The sequence below is a fragment of the Acinonyx jubatus genome, chromosome E4, assembly GCF_027475565.1.
Source record: "Acinonyx jubatus isolate Ajub_Pintada_27869175 chromosome E4, VMU_Ajub_asm_v1.0, whole genome shotgun sequence".
NCBI lineage: Eukaryota > Metazoa > Chordata > Mammalia > Carnivora > Felidae > Acinonyx > Acinonyx jubatus.
In genome coordinates this window covers 13,505,619-13,520,160 of record NC_069395.1, presented here as the reverse complement: position 1 = coordinate 13,520,160, position 14,542 = coordinate 13,505,619, and the positions used below count along the sequence as shown (strand labels likewise).

At 38.5% G+C, this 14,542-nt stretch overlaps 1 protein-coding gene across 1 annotated transcript in view; it reads left to right on the top strand.

Moving 5' to 3' along the window:
* Positions 1-14,542, top strand: part of RRP15 (ribosomal RNA processing 15 homolog) — a 42,421-nt gene that overhangs the window by 5,215 nt on the left and 22,664 nt on the right. Inside the window, exons 2-4 of the mRNA XM_015077385.3 lie at positions 6,672-6,946; positions 9,438-9,535; positions 11,920-12,121. Coding sequence (XP_014932871.1) covers positions 6,672-6,946; positions 9,438-9,535; positions 11,920-12,121 — 575 coding nt within the window. The remainder of the gene's footprint in view (positions 1-6,671; positions 6,947-9,437; positions 9,536-11,919; positions 12,122-14,542) is intronic.

Genomic DNA, 14,542 nt, shown 5'->3' with positions numbered 1-14,542 from the left:
TATTTTGAGAGAGAGGGAGAGGGAGAGCGTGAGCATGAGCATGTGAGGTGGGGAGGATCAAAGAGAAAGGGAGAGAGAGAGAATCCCAAGCCTGCAGAGCCCAGCAAGGGGCTTAATCTCAAGACTGCAAGGTCACGATCTGAGCTGAGATCAAGAATCAGATGCTTAACCAGTTTGGCCACCCAGGTGCCCCTAGAAATTTCTTTTTAATTCAAGCTTTCTTAAATTATTTAATGAATATTTTCTGTTTTAGCTCAGTACAGATTAGTCTGAGTTGAATCTTTGATTCAAAGCTTTCTAGGGCCTCAGGAATCAAACAGTTGTATTTCTCTGTCCTGTTAACTTTGTAACTTTGGACAGATTTTTAACTTTTCTAAGCTTTGGAATCATCCCCTGTGTAAATAGAAGAATAAGAGCAACTCATAGAGTGTTTTGAAGATGAAATGGTAATCATAAAAAGTGTTTATTTAAATAGTATCTTGCTCCATCCGGATGCCTGGGTGGCTCAGTTGGTTGCTTAAGCATCGAACTTTTGGCTTTGGCCCAGGTCATGATCTCAGTTTGTGAGATCAAGCCCCACATCAGTCTCTGTGCTGACATCAGAGTCTGCTTGGATTCTCTGTCTCTTTATCTCTCTCTCTCTCTCTCTCTCTGTCCCTTCCTGGTGCGTGCTCTCTCTCTCTCAAATACACTTTAAAAACAATAAAAATAGTGTCTTGCTCTAAATACATGTTAGCTAGTTAGAATTGTCAGTATTTTAGAGTACTTTGAAAAGTTGTGGCACATGGTGCACCCGGCTGGCTCAGTTGGTAGAGCATCCAGCTCTTGACCGTGGGGCCGTTAATTCAAGCCCCACTTTGGGTGTAGAGCTTACTTTAAAAAAAAAAAAAGTCATGGGACAGTGACGTTGATCACTTCTAAAATAAAGTCAAAATTAGTCTTCACTTGATAATTCCCTGGCACGTGCCTTATAGGCTGTAACTGAGACAGCAGATAGAATTGTAATGGAAGCAAAATTTGTTTTATCCTCTGTTTTTTGGCATCCTTTTCTTTTTTTAAATTTTTTAAAATGTTTGTTTATTTTTGAGAGAGAGAGAGAGAGAGAGACAGAGACAGAGACAGACAAAGCATGAGCGGGGAGGGGTAGAGAGAGAGGGAGACACAGAATCTGAAGCAGGCCCCAGGCTCTGAGCTGTCAGCACAGAGCCCTACGCAGGGCTTGAACCCACCAACTGCAAGATCATGACCTGAGCCCGAGTCACTCAACTGGCTGAGCCACCCAGGCGCCCCTTTTGGCATCCTTAAAGCTTTTCCTATCTCTCATCTCTGGTCTGTCTTCCAGGTTTTCAGTGTCCTTGTTTGCCTGGTTACTCTCTGTTACTTATTTCATGTTGACTACCAGATCTGTAGGAAGTGCTTTTCATGTGTTATCTCATTTAATCAACATAACAAATCAATGAGGTAAATCCTGTTTTCATGCCTGTTTTGCTACAAAGAAACTGAGACAAAGAGGAGACAATACTGTTGGGAAGTAATGGAATCAGGACTTAATGCCAAGTCTGTCTGATTTTATAACCTGAGCTTGTCATCCTTGAGCTGTATAACTAACTGGTCGTCCAAAGATTCCCATTCAACTCTTCACATGTCTTGTAGATTCCAGCTACCAGAGGTGTTCCTTGCTTGTTCATTTCTGCTTCTCCACAACCACATTAAAATTCTTATCATGTGTGTCTGATGTGTGTGGTATGTAATCAACACTTAAATGTTTACTATGGGCTAGGCACTCTCTTAAGGACTTTATATATATTAACTCTTAATCGTCATAAACGGTATCAGATACTGAAGTAGATACTATTTTATTGCCATTTTTACAAGTGAGGACACTAAGGCAGAGAACTTAATAACCGTCAGAAAAGTCACATAGATTTATATCTGGAGTTGAGGTTGAATTCAGGCAGCCAGACTTCTGTTTTCATACTTTTAACTACCACTAGCTGATGTCTACCAAGTTTTTATGAGGGATTCTGTTTGATTTAGAGTAAATTCTAAAGGTGTGAAGTAAGTTAAATATTAACCAATAGCCTTAATGCTCCCAGATGGTATTTGTATTTTAAAAGAACAACCTTCTTAATCCAATAGAGAAACTGTTTAAAAATAAAGTCCTAAGGTAAGTACCAAAAGGAAAAAAACACAAGAAATTTGGCCTCTTACTGGAACACGTATACTGCTGTAATTTTAAACTGCTTGGTTTTAATTTGGGGGTTAATGTGCATATTTTATTTCTTGGATCGTAAATCAGACCAGCTTTTTTATAAACCAGCCAGCTTTTTATACTCAGTCCTTACTTTCCAGTTCCCAGATCCGGTTTCAGCTGGTCTGAACTTGTTGTCATTTCATAAACATTTCACCTTTAACATTCCCATGCTTTTGGACGTGCTGGTTTATGCTGCCTGGAATGCCCATAATAATGATGATCATAATAATTTTAATTTTTATACAGGGCATTGATTCAGATCTAGGACGTTTTTGGTTCTAGATTTTAGTGATCATGCCCCCTGCCTCTTTCAATTCCCCTGGGTTGTGGAATCTTACTTCCTTGGCCTCCTCCCTTCTCTTGTTATTGAAACCCTTGCTTAACCTAAGAAGTAACTTTAATATCCTTTGTTAAAGATATCCCCAGTCACCCTTTCCTCATTACCTTTTCTTTTCCAAAAGAGCACTTACGAATTTTACAAATTGTAAAACCAACTTTTGCAGTTGGTTAATGGATTTATCGACCCTACTAAAACATGTGACTTCTTCAAGGAGAGAAACCTACATCTAGATTTTTCACTTTCCCTTTCCTTCCCCATCATTCATGAATGCCCAGTAAATATTGAAGGACTGAGTCTTCTTAAAACTTTATCCCATTTCCAAAGGCTAAGGAAAGTAGCTCCCTAAATCTGGGATCAGAGACAGATGGTAAATTTGAAAGGGAGCTGGAAGTTTGGGGAGAAGGCAGCAGGAGATGGAAATGCCCATGCCTACCACAGTACCGCAGAGCTCTAACCCTGGCCTGCCAGTATGGTAGGTAGTAACCGCTAGCCACACGTGGCTTTTTAAATGTAAAGGGATTAAAAATTCAGTTCCTCAGGTGTCCTGGCCTCATTGGAAGCACTTCAGTAGATTCTAATACCTGGTGGTTAGTGGGCAGCTCCGATAGAATATTTCCATGAATGCAGAAAGTTACATTGGAACCTTTAGTTATTACTTCCAGTAAGCATTCTTTGTAGCCCTTCCTTAATTTCCAGATTTTAAAAATAGGATGTAAACTTAGAGTTAATGTTTAAGGTAACACACAAGACTTCAAAGGAGGTTTTACTTATATGGTGCTGTGGATATATTCACTTAACTTCTGTTGTTAAAGATCAGTTAGTAGAAAATTCAAAAAAAATCTCATTTTCATAGTGTACAGTGAAATTTTAAGAACCAGTTCTACTTTCTGATTTGCTTTATCTTCGGTATCCTTGAAGTAAATCCTGTTTTTTAGTATGCTGGAGGACCTCATTACATTGGCGTTTTTTTATTTATATAAAACCTGATCATTTCCATTTTTGCAGTGAATGCCTGACACCTCTCAGTTAGAACTTCTTTTTAAAGATCAAAATTTATGAATCATGTGGATATTTTGGGATTTTTTAATTGGTTTATATGGGTTATATAAAATGGTGTTATAAAACTTTTCATGGATTTATTGTGTGCCTAGAATATGCATATTGCGATAGTCTGAGTAAGAAACGTCAAGAAAAATAACTAAAGTTTAGAAATAGAGAATTGGAGTAGCTTATTACAGTCGTAAAGTCTTTTGGCTGCCTTTACAGTGCAACTGAAAACGTGAAATTTGTTGCAGTTTGTGTGTGAATTCATCAGGACAAAACACTAGATGTCAGTATTGTAGTTTTGACATTTTACCAGGAGCTGGTAGACTTCTGTTTTTAATCACCCAGCTCTTCTTCATCAACACAAACTTTTAAGCTGTTATGCCTCTTTACGTTTAGATTCATTTCTTACTAGGAGAAGCACTTGTCACAGAATTGTTTATTTTGCTTTTAATATCGGTGCAGTGCTACTAACTCAGGAATAAAACATGTATATTTTTTTTCGTCCAATTACATTCTCTAAACTTTGTTTCTCAGTGTACTTTCCAGGGAACACTGGTCCTAGGAGATGCTTCTCAGGGAAAAACTGTGTGACTCTGAAATCTGGTATATAGTAGACAGTCAGACTCATTGAATTGAATGATGGTGCTAAAAGCTTTTGTTTGGCAAAATCTAAGTACTTTTTAAAATGTTTTATAAATAATAAAGTTCTTAAATCACCTGTATTTGCTTGTCAAAGCTTACAGTCACACTTTCTTAGATTTTGTACATTTACCCAGCATGCAGGATACAGAGAAAGCTTCAGATTAAATATGTGGCAAATAGTTTCTACTTAAAATTTTTCTTCCCTTTATAAAGAAATGTGCAGAATGTCCTGACTCCTTATTTCAGCTCAGGCCGTGATCTCAAAGTTGTGTGGGGCTCCTCACTGGGCTCTGTGCCTGCTTAAGACTCTCTCTGTCTCTCTCTCTCTCTCTGTCTCTCCTCCCCTCCCCCCCCTTTCTGTGTCTGTCCCACTCGTGCTCGCTCTCTCTCAACAAAAAAAAAAAAAAAAAGGGAAAAGAAATGTGCAGCATAGCATAGTAGGGCAGTAGAATTATTAGCAATTTCTCCCATTATCTCATTTACTTTTTGATAACATTGACACACTTATCACGCTTTGAAGATACTTTATTTTTGCTTATGTGCTTGAGGTTCATTTTTTTCTATATGTGTAAAATGTTTCATATGTTTTTATTTTCCGTTTCCTAATGTTAAAAATTTTCATCTGAAATGTATTAAATAATTTGGTTTTACATCTTTTTCATTTCATAAATTCCCAATACTTAAATAAAGGTATTAATAGCAGAATTGCAGGTATTACAATGACTAGCAAAGTCGGATCTTTCTGGCACATCTCTCTTAATTCATGACCTACAGGGGAGATAGTAGAGAGGATCACCCAGAAGTTAACAGCTGACTGTACATTCAGCTCCTTTTATTTTTGTCACGACAATAAGCTGAATTAAGGGAAAAAAAGAAAGGATATTTAAAACAATATGCACATTTAATTGAAATTACTTAGGGAAGGGGGGAGTTGAGTTGAGGGGCAGGCAGGTTATTTTGAAGTAAGAACAAAAAACAATGAGACTTCTCAGAGGTAGGAGCAGACGTCCTGGTTATGATGCTTCGCTGTGGTGCGGGGAGATAGACCCAGCACAGACTCCCCAGAACGCGGTGCTGTTTTAGCTCCTCTTCTGCTTATGAAGAAATATTCCAAGTTACTAAGCTGTTGGATGATTGTCTCCTTTGAAGGATTTCCTAATAAGCTCCATAGGCTTCTGAAGAACAAAACAAGCTGTCCAGAAGGCTGTGGCTCTTGTCAATGTAGGCATACCATGTTGGTGGTCCTGTTGGTCAAGTGCATTGAGCTCCGGAAGTTGAGAAAGCATGCAAAACTTAAAGTTCAAGAGCTTCTCAGCAAGTTGATTTTTAGGCAAGGCCACTGATTAGACTCTTCTTTCTGCCGACCTTCTGACCCCAGCTATTTGAGTCTTAAAAGATGAACAAGCTGGCAGGAGTGCCTGGGTGGCTCAGTCAGTTAAGCGTCTGACTTCCCCTCAAGTCATGATCTCATGGTTTGTGAGTTCGAGCCCCACATGGGGCTCTGTGCTGTTAGCATGGAGCCTGCTTAGGATCCTCTGTCCCCACTTCTCTCTTTCCCTCTCCCACTTGCATTCCCTTTTTCTCTCTCTCAAAAATAAATAAACATTAAAAAAAAAAAAAACCCAGATGGACAGGTGGCAAATAACCCATCTGTACTTTTCGTGGAGATTGTGCACGATAAAATTCCAGCAGTCCACTTTCATAGCCGCGGCTCAGAACTTGATGTTGTCATTCAGTTGCCATTTAATCTTCAGTATCTTCAGTGGATGTTACTTTATTAGATTATTTTTCAGAAATGTTAAAACACCTAACTTTATAATGTTACGTGCAAATTCTATAAAAGAAGACTGTGTTTTTATGTTTGTTTTATAGATTTTCACACACACAAATAGAGAATTTTAAATCTCTGGGTCAAATCTCCAGAGAGGTTATTCTGACTTCCTGTACCATGGAGACATTATACCATTTTCTTGATGATTAAAGTTGTTTGTTAATCGTTTTAAAAATATAATCTTCATTAGTCTCTTTGAGTAGTTTAATGACACAATTAAGGCCCATGGACTTGAACGCACCGTGCACTGCCCCCATGTCAGTACCTGCTGCTACCTTGATGGCTGAGAGGTGGTGTGGGCTGTCGGATTTGTTTCTCCTACCTGGGTCCTGGGTGCTGAGGCCCAGCATGACTGGGCCAGGTCTTTGGGGCCTGATGACTGCAGGGTGGAGGGTCCTTTTGCCCTCTGCTGGCATTGAGCTGCGGGACTTGAAAAGCCCCCTCTTGCAGGAACAGAGGCAGATGGAGGACTGTCAGCTTTAGAAAGGCCCTGGGGGTCGGCATGGCCTTGGCAGCCTCTTCCTCAGGTGTTAGAGTTAACTTGTTTCTACTCTTAGGTTCTGTAAGAAGCTGTGGGCCAGAAAAGGATCACTTTTCTTCTGATGATGAAGCAGCGGAAGCTGATAATGAAGATGAAGTTGAACCCAACGGCAATGAAAATGGAAATGCACCCGAAGCTAGTGTTGGAACTAATGTGGGCTGGGCGGATGCCATGGCCAAAATTCTTAACAAAAAAACTCCTAAAAGCAAACCCACGATTCTGGTCAAAAACAGAGAGCTGGAAAGGGAAAAAGAAAAGTTAAAACAAGAGAGACTGGAGAAAAGAAAACAGGTGTGTCTTACTGGCTGTTTTGTAGATCAGACTGTTTGCCTCGTCTGGTTACTATCTGCACCGAATCCTTCCTGGCGGTGTTGGTCCCGTTCCCATTCTGGCTGTTAACTGGCTTCTGACACAGGGGTGAATAACCACAGTTTTGTTCAGAAACCTCATCTAAATTACTCCGTTGAGCACATTCACTTTTTAAGCATCTAAGCAAAGAAATAGAAATTAAACTCCCAAGAAATTTATCCTTTTAAAAGCAAGTAAGTTATACATGTGGCAGTGACTCCTAGGGCTAAGTATTTCATTCAGTTTTGCTGTTTGTATCATCATCATTAGGTTCTGAACCAATATAATCCTGTTAGTTACTTTTTGCTAAAAACCTATTTTGTAATATAAATCTATGAAGATGTCATCCTCAGGGATTGGTTGCAGTTCTGCAAACGGACTATTTCAGTGCTAGATAAACTTGAATTCATTATAACTTTGGTTAAAGCACTGATGATAGAAGTTAGACTCACACTGTCTGCTGATTAGAGGGCAGAAGTTGGACTTCAGTTTGCCATTGTATATTATAAAAATAAAGAAACAAGATTTTTAAATCTCTTGTACTTGATGATGTATTTTTATGTCTAAAATACTTTTTAATGAAAGAAAAATAACTTTCTGTAATCTTACTGACAATGTAAAAGTACTGATTTCCAAGAGGTACTTCCTAGGTAAAAAAAAAGAAAAATACATTTGAATTGGCATATATTTCCTTTTAAGTTCATCATCCCCCTTCCCTTGTTTCAAGGGAATTGTTTTCTTTGTTTCTAATGCTAGTTACTCTGTGCAGAAGGCTATATGAAGATGAGCTTTCTCAAGTGTTGCATTTAGAAACAGTTATTAATTCAGTATTCTCATTTTACTTTAAGATAAATTTTATCTCTAAATCTTACTAATAGCTTTTCAACTGAAAAGTTGAATCTTTATTTTCTGACAAAAGCTGGAGGAAGCTTTAAAAATAAGATCCTTAATTACTTCTAGCCCCAGTGTTCTAGTGAAGGTAAGAACATTTTGAAGCCAAGAGAAATGGGTCTCTTCACTCTGCTCCAAGACAGTGCTTTGTAAGCTAGAGATGATACTGTTCGCATAACGTATGAAAACATTGGGGCGCCTGGGTGGCTCAGTTAGTTGGTTAAGCATCCAACTTCGGCTCAGGTTATGATCTCACGGTTCGTGGTTCTAGCCTTGCGTCAGGCTCTGTGCTGACAGCTCAGAGCCTGGAGCCTTCTTCGGATTCTGTGTCTCCCTCTCTCTCTGCCCCGGCCCTGCTCACACTCTGTCTCTGTCTCTCAAAAAAGTGAATAAACACTAAAAAATATACATTTGCAAAGGGGGAAAAAAAAAAAAAAAAAACACCTATTGATACCAGAAACAGGACACAATAGATACAAACGCTCTTATATATTTCTGAGTAGAGTCTATGCAAATCACATTGTTTTTTACTGTTAAATATTGTCAGTTTCTGGAATATCAAGTACTTATTTCTAATCATAAGTATAAAAATATACTTCAAAATTTTTAAAAAGTATTTGGGGATTATGCATGCCTTGGGTACTACAGATAATTAAGACTCAGCTGTTTTAAACTTACAAGTAAGATTTTTAAATTTCTGGCATAATCTACTGAATTTCATGACAGTTAAAGTAAATTATCTGATCTGGGGAGGAATCTATTCCCTTAGAAAGGAATCTGGCTAATCTTTTATAGCAAGAGCAGGAATTTGATTTTACTGTGATTAGACGTTTTCATTAATACAAAATGAGACATTACACAGATGGAGAAAAGGAACAGATAAAAGGAGATTTTTTCCTACTGGTTCTAATTATGCCTTTGATGTTCACCAACTTCTTGGGGATGAGCTCATCGTATTTGGTGTATTTGATGTATTTGATATTAGGTGATACGTTGGCCCGAGACGGCAGTATATGCCAATGGAGTGTGCTGATGTGTCACGTCAGGTGCCTGGGACCAGAGTACTAATGGATATGATGCTCTGCTTTTAAAAGCTGATACAAATTCTTAACAATTCTGACTACTGAGAAAGACAGTTTCTGAAAAATAAAGAATGTTTAAACTTGTGGTTACCAAAGACGGTAGTTTGGGGTCTGCCTGATGCTTAACCTCCGATGATCTGGTGGTGGCAGGTCAGGTAGGTGGCTCTCTCACACCCACCTTGTCCTGCCTGGCTCAGTCAGGCCCCTGCTCTGGCAGCTCTCCAGGCCCCTGCTGTCAGAGAGCCTGACGGAAACTCACTTTGTGCTTCTCACGTGACATGCTGAGTGCTAACCACAGGCCCCCTGAGCTGAACCCCCCAAATGTGGGTTTTTTCAGTCCTTGTGACAAACTAAGCCAGAATGATTTATTACCTTTGTCCTTTCACAGAGTATCATATCAAAGTATGCTGTACTTTCAAAAATGCCTAATATTCTTTCACATAACAATATTTATAACACAGCTCGATAAGAAGCGGGAATGGGAAATGATGTGCAGAGTAAAGCCAGATGTTGTCAAAGACAAAGAAACAGAGAGAAATCTTCAGAGAATTGCAACAAGGTAAGACTGTTCTTGCCCTTTAAAAAATAAGTATACTAAAGCTTTGATAGTGATCCATTTCTGACTAGACCTGATTCTTAAGCTCTGCCTTCTCAGAGCCATGTGATTTATATCAAAACCTGCCTACTTAATACTGAATTCAGCCAAAGGTTTTGCAGGTCTCGTGAGGCAAGAATACCATGTCCTCAGTGTATATTTGGTTTGAACCAATTTGAGATCATCTTGTTTTTATAGTCACGAGAACAGTGTAATTAGACATGCATTTCTCTTATGACGATTGTCTGAATTTATGGCACTAGATGACTGTTTTTGTTATCTTGCATTGTACTTGAGGCATAAGGAATTCTGCATTATAGCAGCTTTATGCAGGCCTTTCACTCTGCATTTTTTATCATTGGCACCAAATGTTTACTTGATGCCCTCTGTGTCCAAAGATAAATAGAACCTGGTGGCTGCTGGGTGGTCCTTGCCTACTCACCTGTAGGAATTCTAGTCTCTTTGAGACCAGAGGTATATCCTGTGTGTTGGGAACATACAGCAGCAGATTGTCAGGGCAGTGGGGAAGACTTCACAGAGGAGAGAACATTTGAGCTGCTACTTGAAGAATATAGCAATTATATGTAACGGAATTACTTTTAATTTTCTAGTTACCTACATTATTTGGGTCATTTTTTAAATCCATCTGACTGTTCTACAGTGAGATAAGAGTTTGAACAGTAGAGCCAGACTGCTGGGTTCAGATCCCAGTGCCGACTTAATCATCTGTGTGTCCTTGTGCGTGCTACCTAATTTTTCTCCATCTCAGTTTATTTACTTGTAAAAACAGTAGAATATTGTGTCCACCCTGCAGGATTTCTCTGAGAATTAAATAAATTAAAAACATAAAAAGAATTTAGAAAAGTGTATGGTTGTGCACAAGAATAAGTACCTCCTTAAATTTTATACCTTAGGTACCTCACTTTCCTCACTTTGGTCCCAGCCCTGCTTGGAAGGCTACGGATTTTTATCCTCCTTATAAGCTAATAAGCTAGCCTGTTAGTTTCCTGGATACTGGCAGAAGACAGGAGACTTTGGGTCAGAGACAAAGGACTGTTGGCAAAGCAGTAGCCAGAGCGTCACGTTCCCACTGGTTACCATTGTCCCTCAGGGGCAACACAGGTGCCCTGTATGGATGCTTGAGTGTGCGATGGGTTGTGTTACAGGAGAACACTGTTCTTGGGAATCTGTTGCTTTTATGGTGAATGGTAACAAGCCTGCTCTTTGTCTTGGGGAGATGTTACCTCTTCCCTCAAGGTTGCATACCGTAAACTAACTCTCAGAAGTGACCTGTGTAAGGAACAGTCAGGGCCTTGCATCCTTGAAAAACTTAGCAAGAATGTACAGAGATGCTCAGGGTCCATGGCAGAGTACCTCTCCCAATGATAGAATTTTAGAGCTGGAAAGGATGTTAATAGTTTAAATCAGTGTTGTCCACTAGAAATATAATGTGAGCCACATACATATTTTGAAATTATTTGGTAGCCACATTGAAAACAGTTAAAAAAGAGAGAGGGGTGAAATTAACTTGAGTAATGTATTTTATTTAACCCATTATATCCAAGTCATTTTTATTTTATCATATAGTCAGTATAAAACAATTATTAATGAGATTTTAAAATCCTCTTTTTTCATACTAAGTCTTCAGAATTGAGTGTGTATCGTAAACCTGGAGTATATTGCAATTTGGACTAGCCAGTTCTATTTCATGGCTCACTAGCTCTGTGTGGCTCGTGGCTACTGTAATGGACACTGCAGGTCCTAACCTTCAGAATTCATCTTGGAATGAACTTAACTACAGAACAAAGTTTTTTGAATAAGTATTTCTTAAAACTGGATTTTAAAATTAGTTTTATATTAGAAGAATTGCAGATAATATAACTGAATATTTTTTAAGCTACTTGAGTATAATTTTTCCCATTTATATAAGAAATTGAGATCTAGAAAACCTTCTAGATGTTACAGTCAGATGGTTAGACAGCTAACTGTGAAGGCTGCTCTCTTTCCAGCACATCATGATGCCTTCAGTTATTGTAGAATTCTATTTTGAGAAATAAATGTTTTGTTAAAAGTAATTTTTAGTTCTAATTGCACAGAAGTTGATTTAGAAAGATGAAAGCTGAAAAGAAAAATCACCTATAAATTCACGTATATTTATTCTCTGTTCAGAAATTTATATTCCTTCGTTGAAATGTATGTTCATTTTTCAGATTCAGCTGTTTTCATCTGAGTGCCTATTAAATGCCTGCCTCTTTCCTAAGTGGTAAAAATACATTGTTTTCATCCTCCATGTTTGTACTCTAGTGTAATTGTATTTAATGTTGTTCTGGTCATTTTCTGTTCTATAGGGGTGTGGTACAGCTATTCAATGCTGTTCAGAAGCATCAAAAGAACGTTGACGAAAAGGTTAAGGAAGCCGGAAGCTCAATTAGAAAACGTGCTAAATTGATATCGACTGTTTCCAAGAAAGATTTCATCAGCGTTCTGAGAGGGATGGATGCAGGTACAAGTGAGAAAAGTTCGAGTGGAAAGAACTTGAAAGCCAAACAGGTAAGACTTTTATGTAGGATTCAGTACATCTGACTTTTAGCTCTTAAACTAAAGTTTTGGGGTGAAAAAGCACACTGCAGATGTAAAGGTTTGGATTCTTAAGCTTCATGATGATTTATTCAGTATGGAAGTTGCCAGGTAAAAGTGACATACGTACCCCTGCTGTTAGTGGTTGGGAACCAGGGGAGTCAGAGATGCAGCGGGATCTCTGTATCTGAAACCCTGCCCATTGTGCCTTTTGGAGAATAGAAACCTGAGTGAGGGATACGGCTTTGGTTTGAGATGTTCACTCACAGAGGTAACCGTGATGGTGTGTAACTTCAAAATATGAAGGGTCGGAGCTTTAGGGAACACGGTGGAGACGAGCTTTGGGGAACACCGTGGAGAGTCATCCTTGTGCTGAGGCCGCTTGGTGATGTCTGACCGGTTGGAAGATAAGAGTATAACTACCGTCTGTAACGTCTGGCACCGTAACTTTGCTTCTCCAGTTCTTTCCACCTGTGGGCCCCAATAGTTTCCATCTTAATGTGCCAGGTGAGAGGTTCTGAAATGTGCTGCACTCTCCGTAGGGCTGTTTGTTTTGTTTTTCAATGAAAGCGAAGTGCAGGTGTACTTGATGGCTTCATTTCTGTTGCATCGGGGAATGGAGTCTCTGTTAGAAGTTGTTTGCTTATCTTTCGGTTTGCCATTTGAACCTCTGGCAAGAAGGGCATTCAGGAATTTCATGCTAGCCTAGGGCTTCAAGTATTTTTTCAAGTTATTTGACTAAGTTGCCATTTTACCTAATTTTGACAAAAGTTTTCTAGGCTGTTTATCTCTTGCATATTAAGGGGCCCCAATTTTTTTTTAATTATCTGTATGATACTGATGCTCACTGGTGCTGCTCTTTTAAAGTGTTTGTCAGAATTACGTATAAACACATGAATACTGTATTTGGGGATGTATGCTTTTTAGTTAAAAAAATCTAACCTTTGTTCTCACAAGGGACATTTTACTCTAAAAATTAGAGAAAGACCCAGCAGCATTGAGCAAGAAAGAGCTAGCGGGAAGATGGAAAAAGAAAGATCTTTGTTTTTTTTCTTTTTTTCTGTTCATTTCAAAATAATTTTTAATAGAAGCATTTGTTTTGCTTTGGGATTTTTTTTTCCATGAGTTGTGAAAAGACATAAAGGGTTCTTTCCAGTGCCATTGTTTCTTCTTTCTTACCATTTGCATTTTTGCCCTTGACTTCCTTTTATTCTACATCACTGTCAAACCAGTGGCTTTGCTCTCAAAATAATTTGTTTCTAAAACTTCTTACCCCATACTAACAACACTTTGGCACATTTATTTTTAAAATGTTGCTTTCACTGTGATTTCATTTTTGTGGGAAAACCACCAGAGTCATTATTTTTATTGGGCTTGGTTTTGCATGTGAATAACGTAAAAAAAGTAATATAGTATTTCTGATAGGGTCATTTATTAATATCAAAAATATTTACTAAGTGCCTGTTTGTATCTGGTGCTATCGTTGTATCTTTTAAAGTCTTACAATTCAGACAGACAGATGACTTAAGGTAAATAAGATTAACAGATTCTACATTAATATGTCTAGACTGCACGTTATCAGTTACACTAGGCATAGTAAGAGGTAAATTCAGTGACTGCCCTTTTTGTGGGAGAAGTTTTGATTTAACTGTAATATGCATTTAGGACGTAGGTCAGCAAACCTATGAAGTTACTTGAAATAGATGGACTTTTTAAGAGAGAGAGAGAATCCCAAGCAGGCTCCACATCATCAGCACAGAGCCCATCGCGGGGCTCGATCCCGCAAACTGTGAGGTCATCACCTGAGCTGATATCAAGAGTCAGACGCTTGACTGAGCCATCCAGGTGCCCCAGAGTGGGTGGATTTTAAAGCAGTTGAAGAGAAGGAGACAAGTTAAAGGTGGGAATGGTGGGCCAAAATGCTATTCAGAAATTAGAAATAGATTAATGAAATGGATAAAGGAGGATATTAATTAAGTAAAAAATAAGATTTTCCTTTTTTTCTCCTATTTTGCCTTTTCTTAGCACCATTGCTATTGCTGTTGCACATCTTCCTAATAGATGCCCCTTCCCTTCTCAGTCTTAACAGAAGAGCTTTTGTGAAAGTTCTCATTGTCCCTTTCCTGGGCATAATGGGTCAGAACCCAGGCTTTTCATCCTGTATTCCTAATGTTATGAAATCTTTAAAATTTAGAGTCAGTCCATGTATAAACTGCATTCACTGGCAGCTGTCTATCAGAATGCCAGTCTGGAAAACCTTCTTTATGTCTTCAATTCCTTAACCCTGTCCTGTTATTCGTAGTTGTGGCATTAAAGTCTTATGTTCAAAAGCAAAAAAAAAGCCAGCAGTTTCATGTTAAGAAAGCCGGGTAGAATTATAATAATATAAACTAG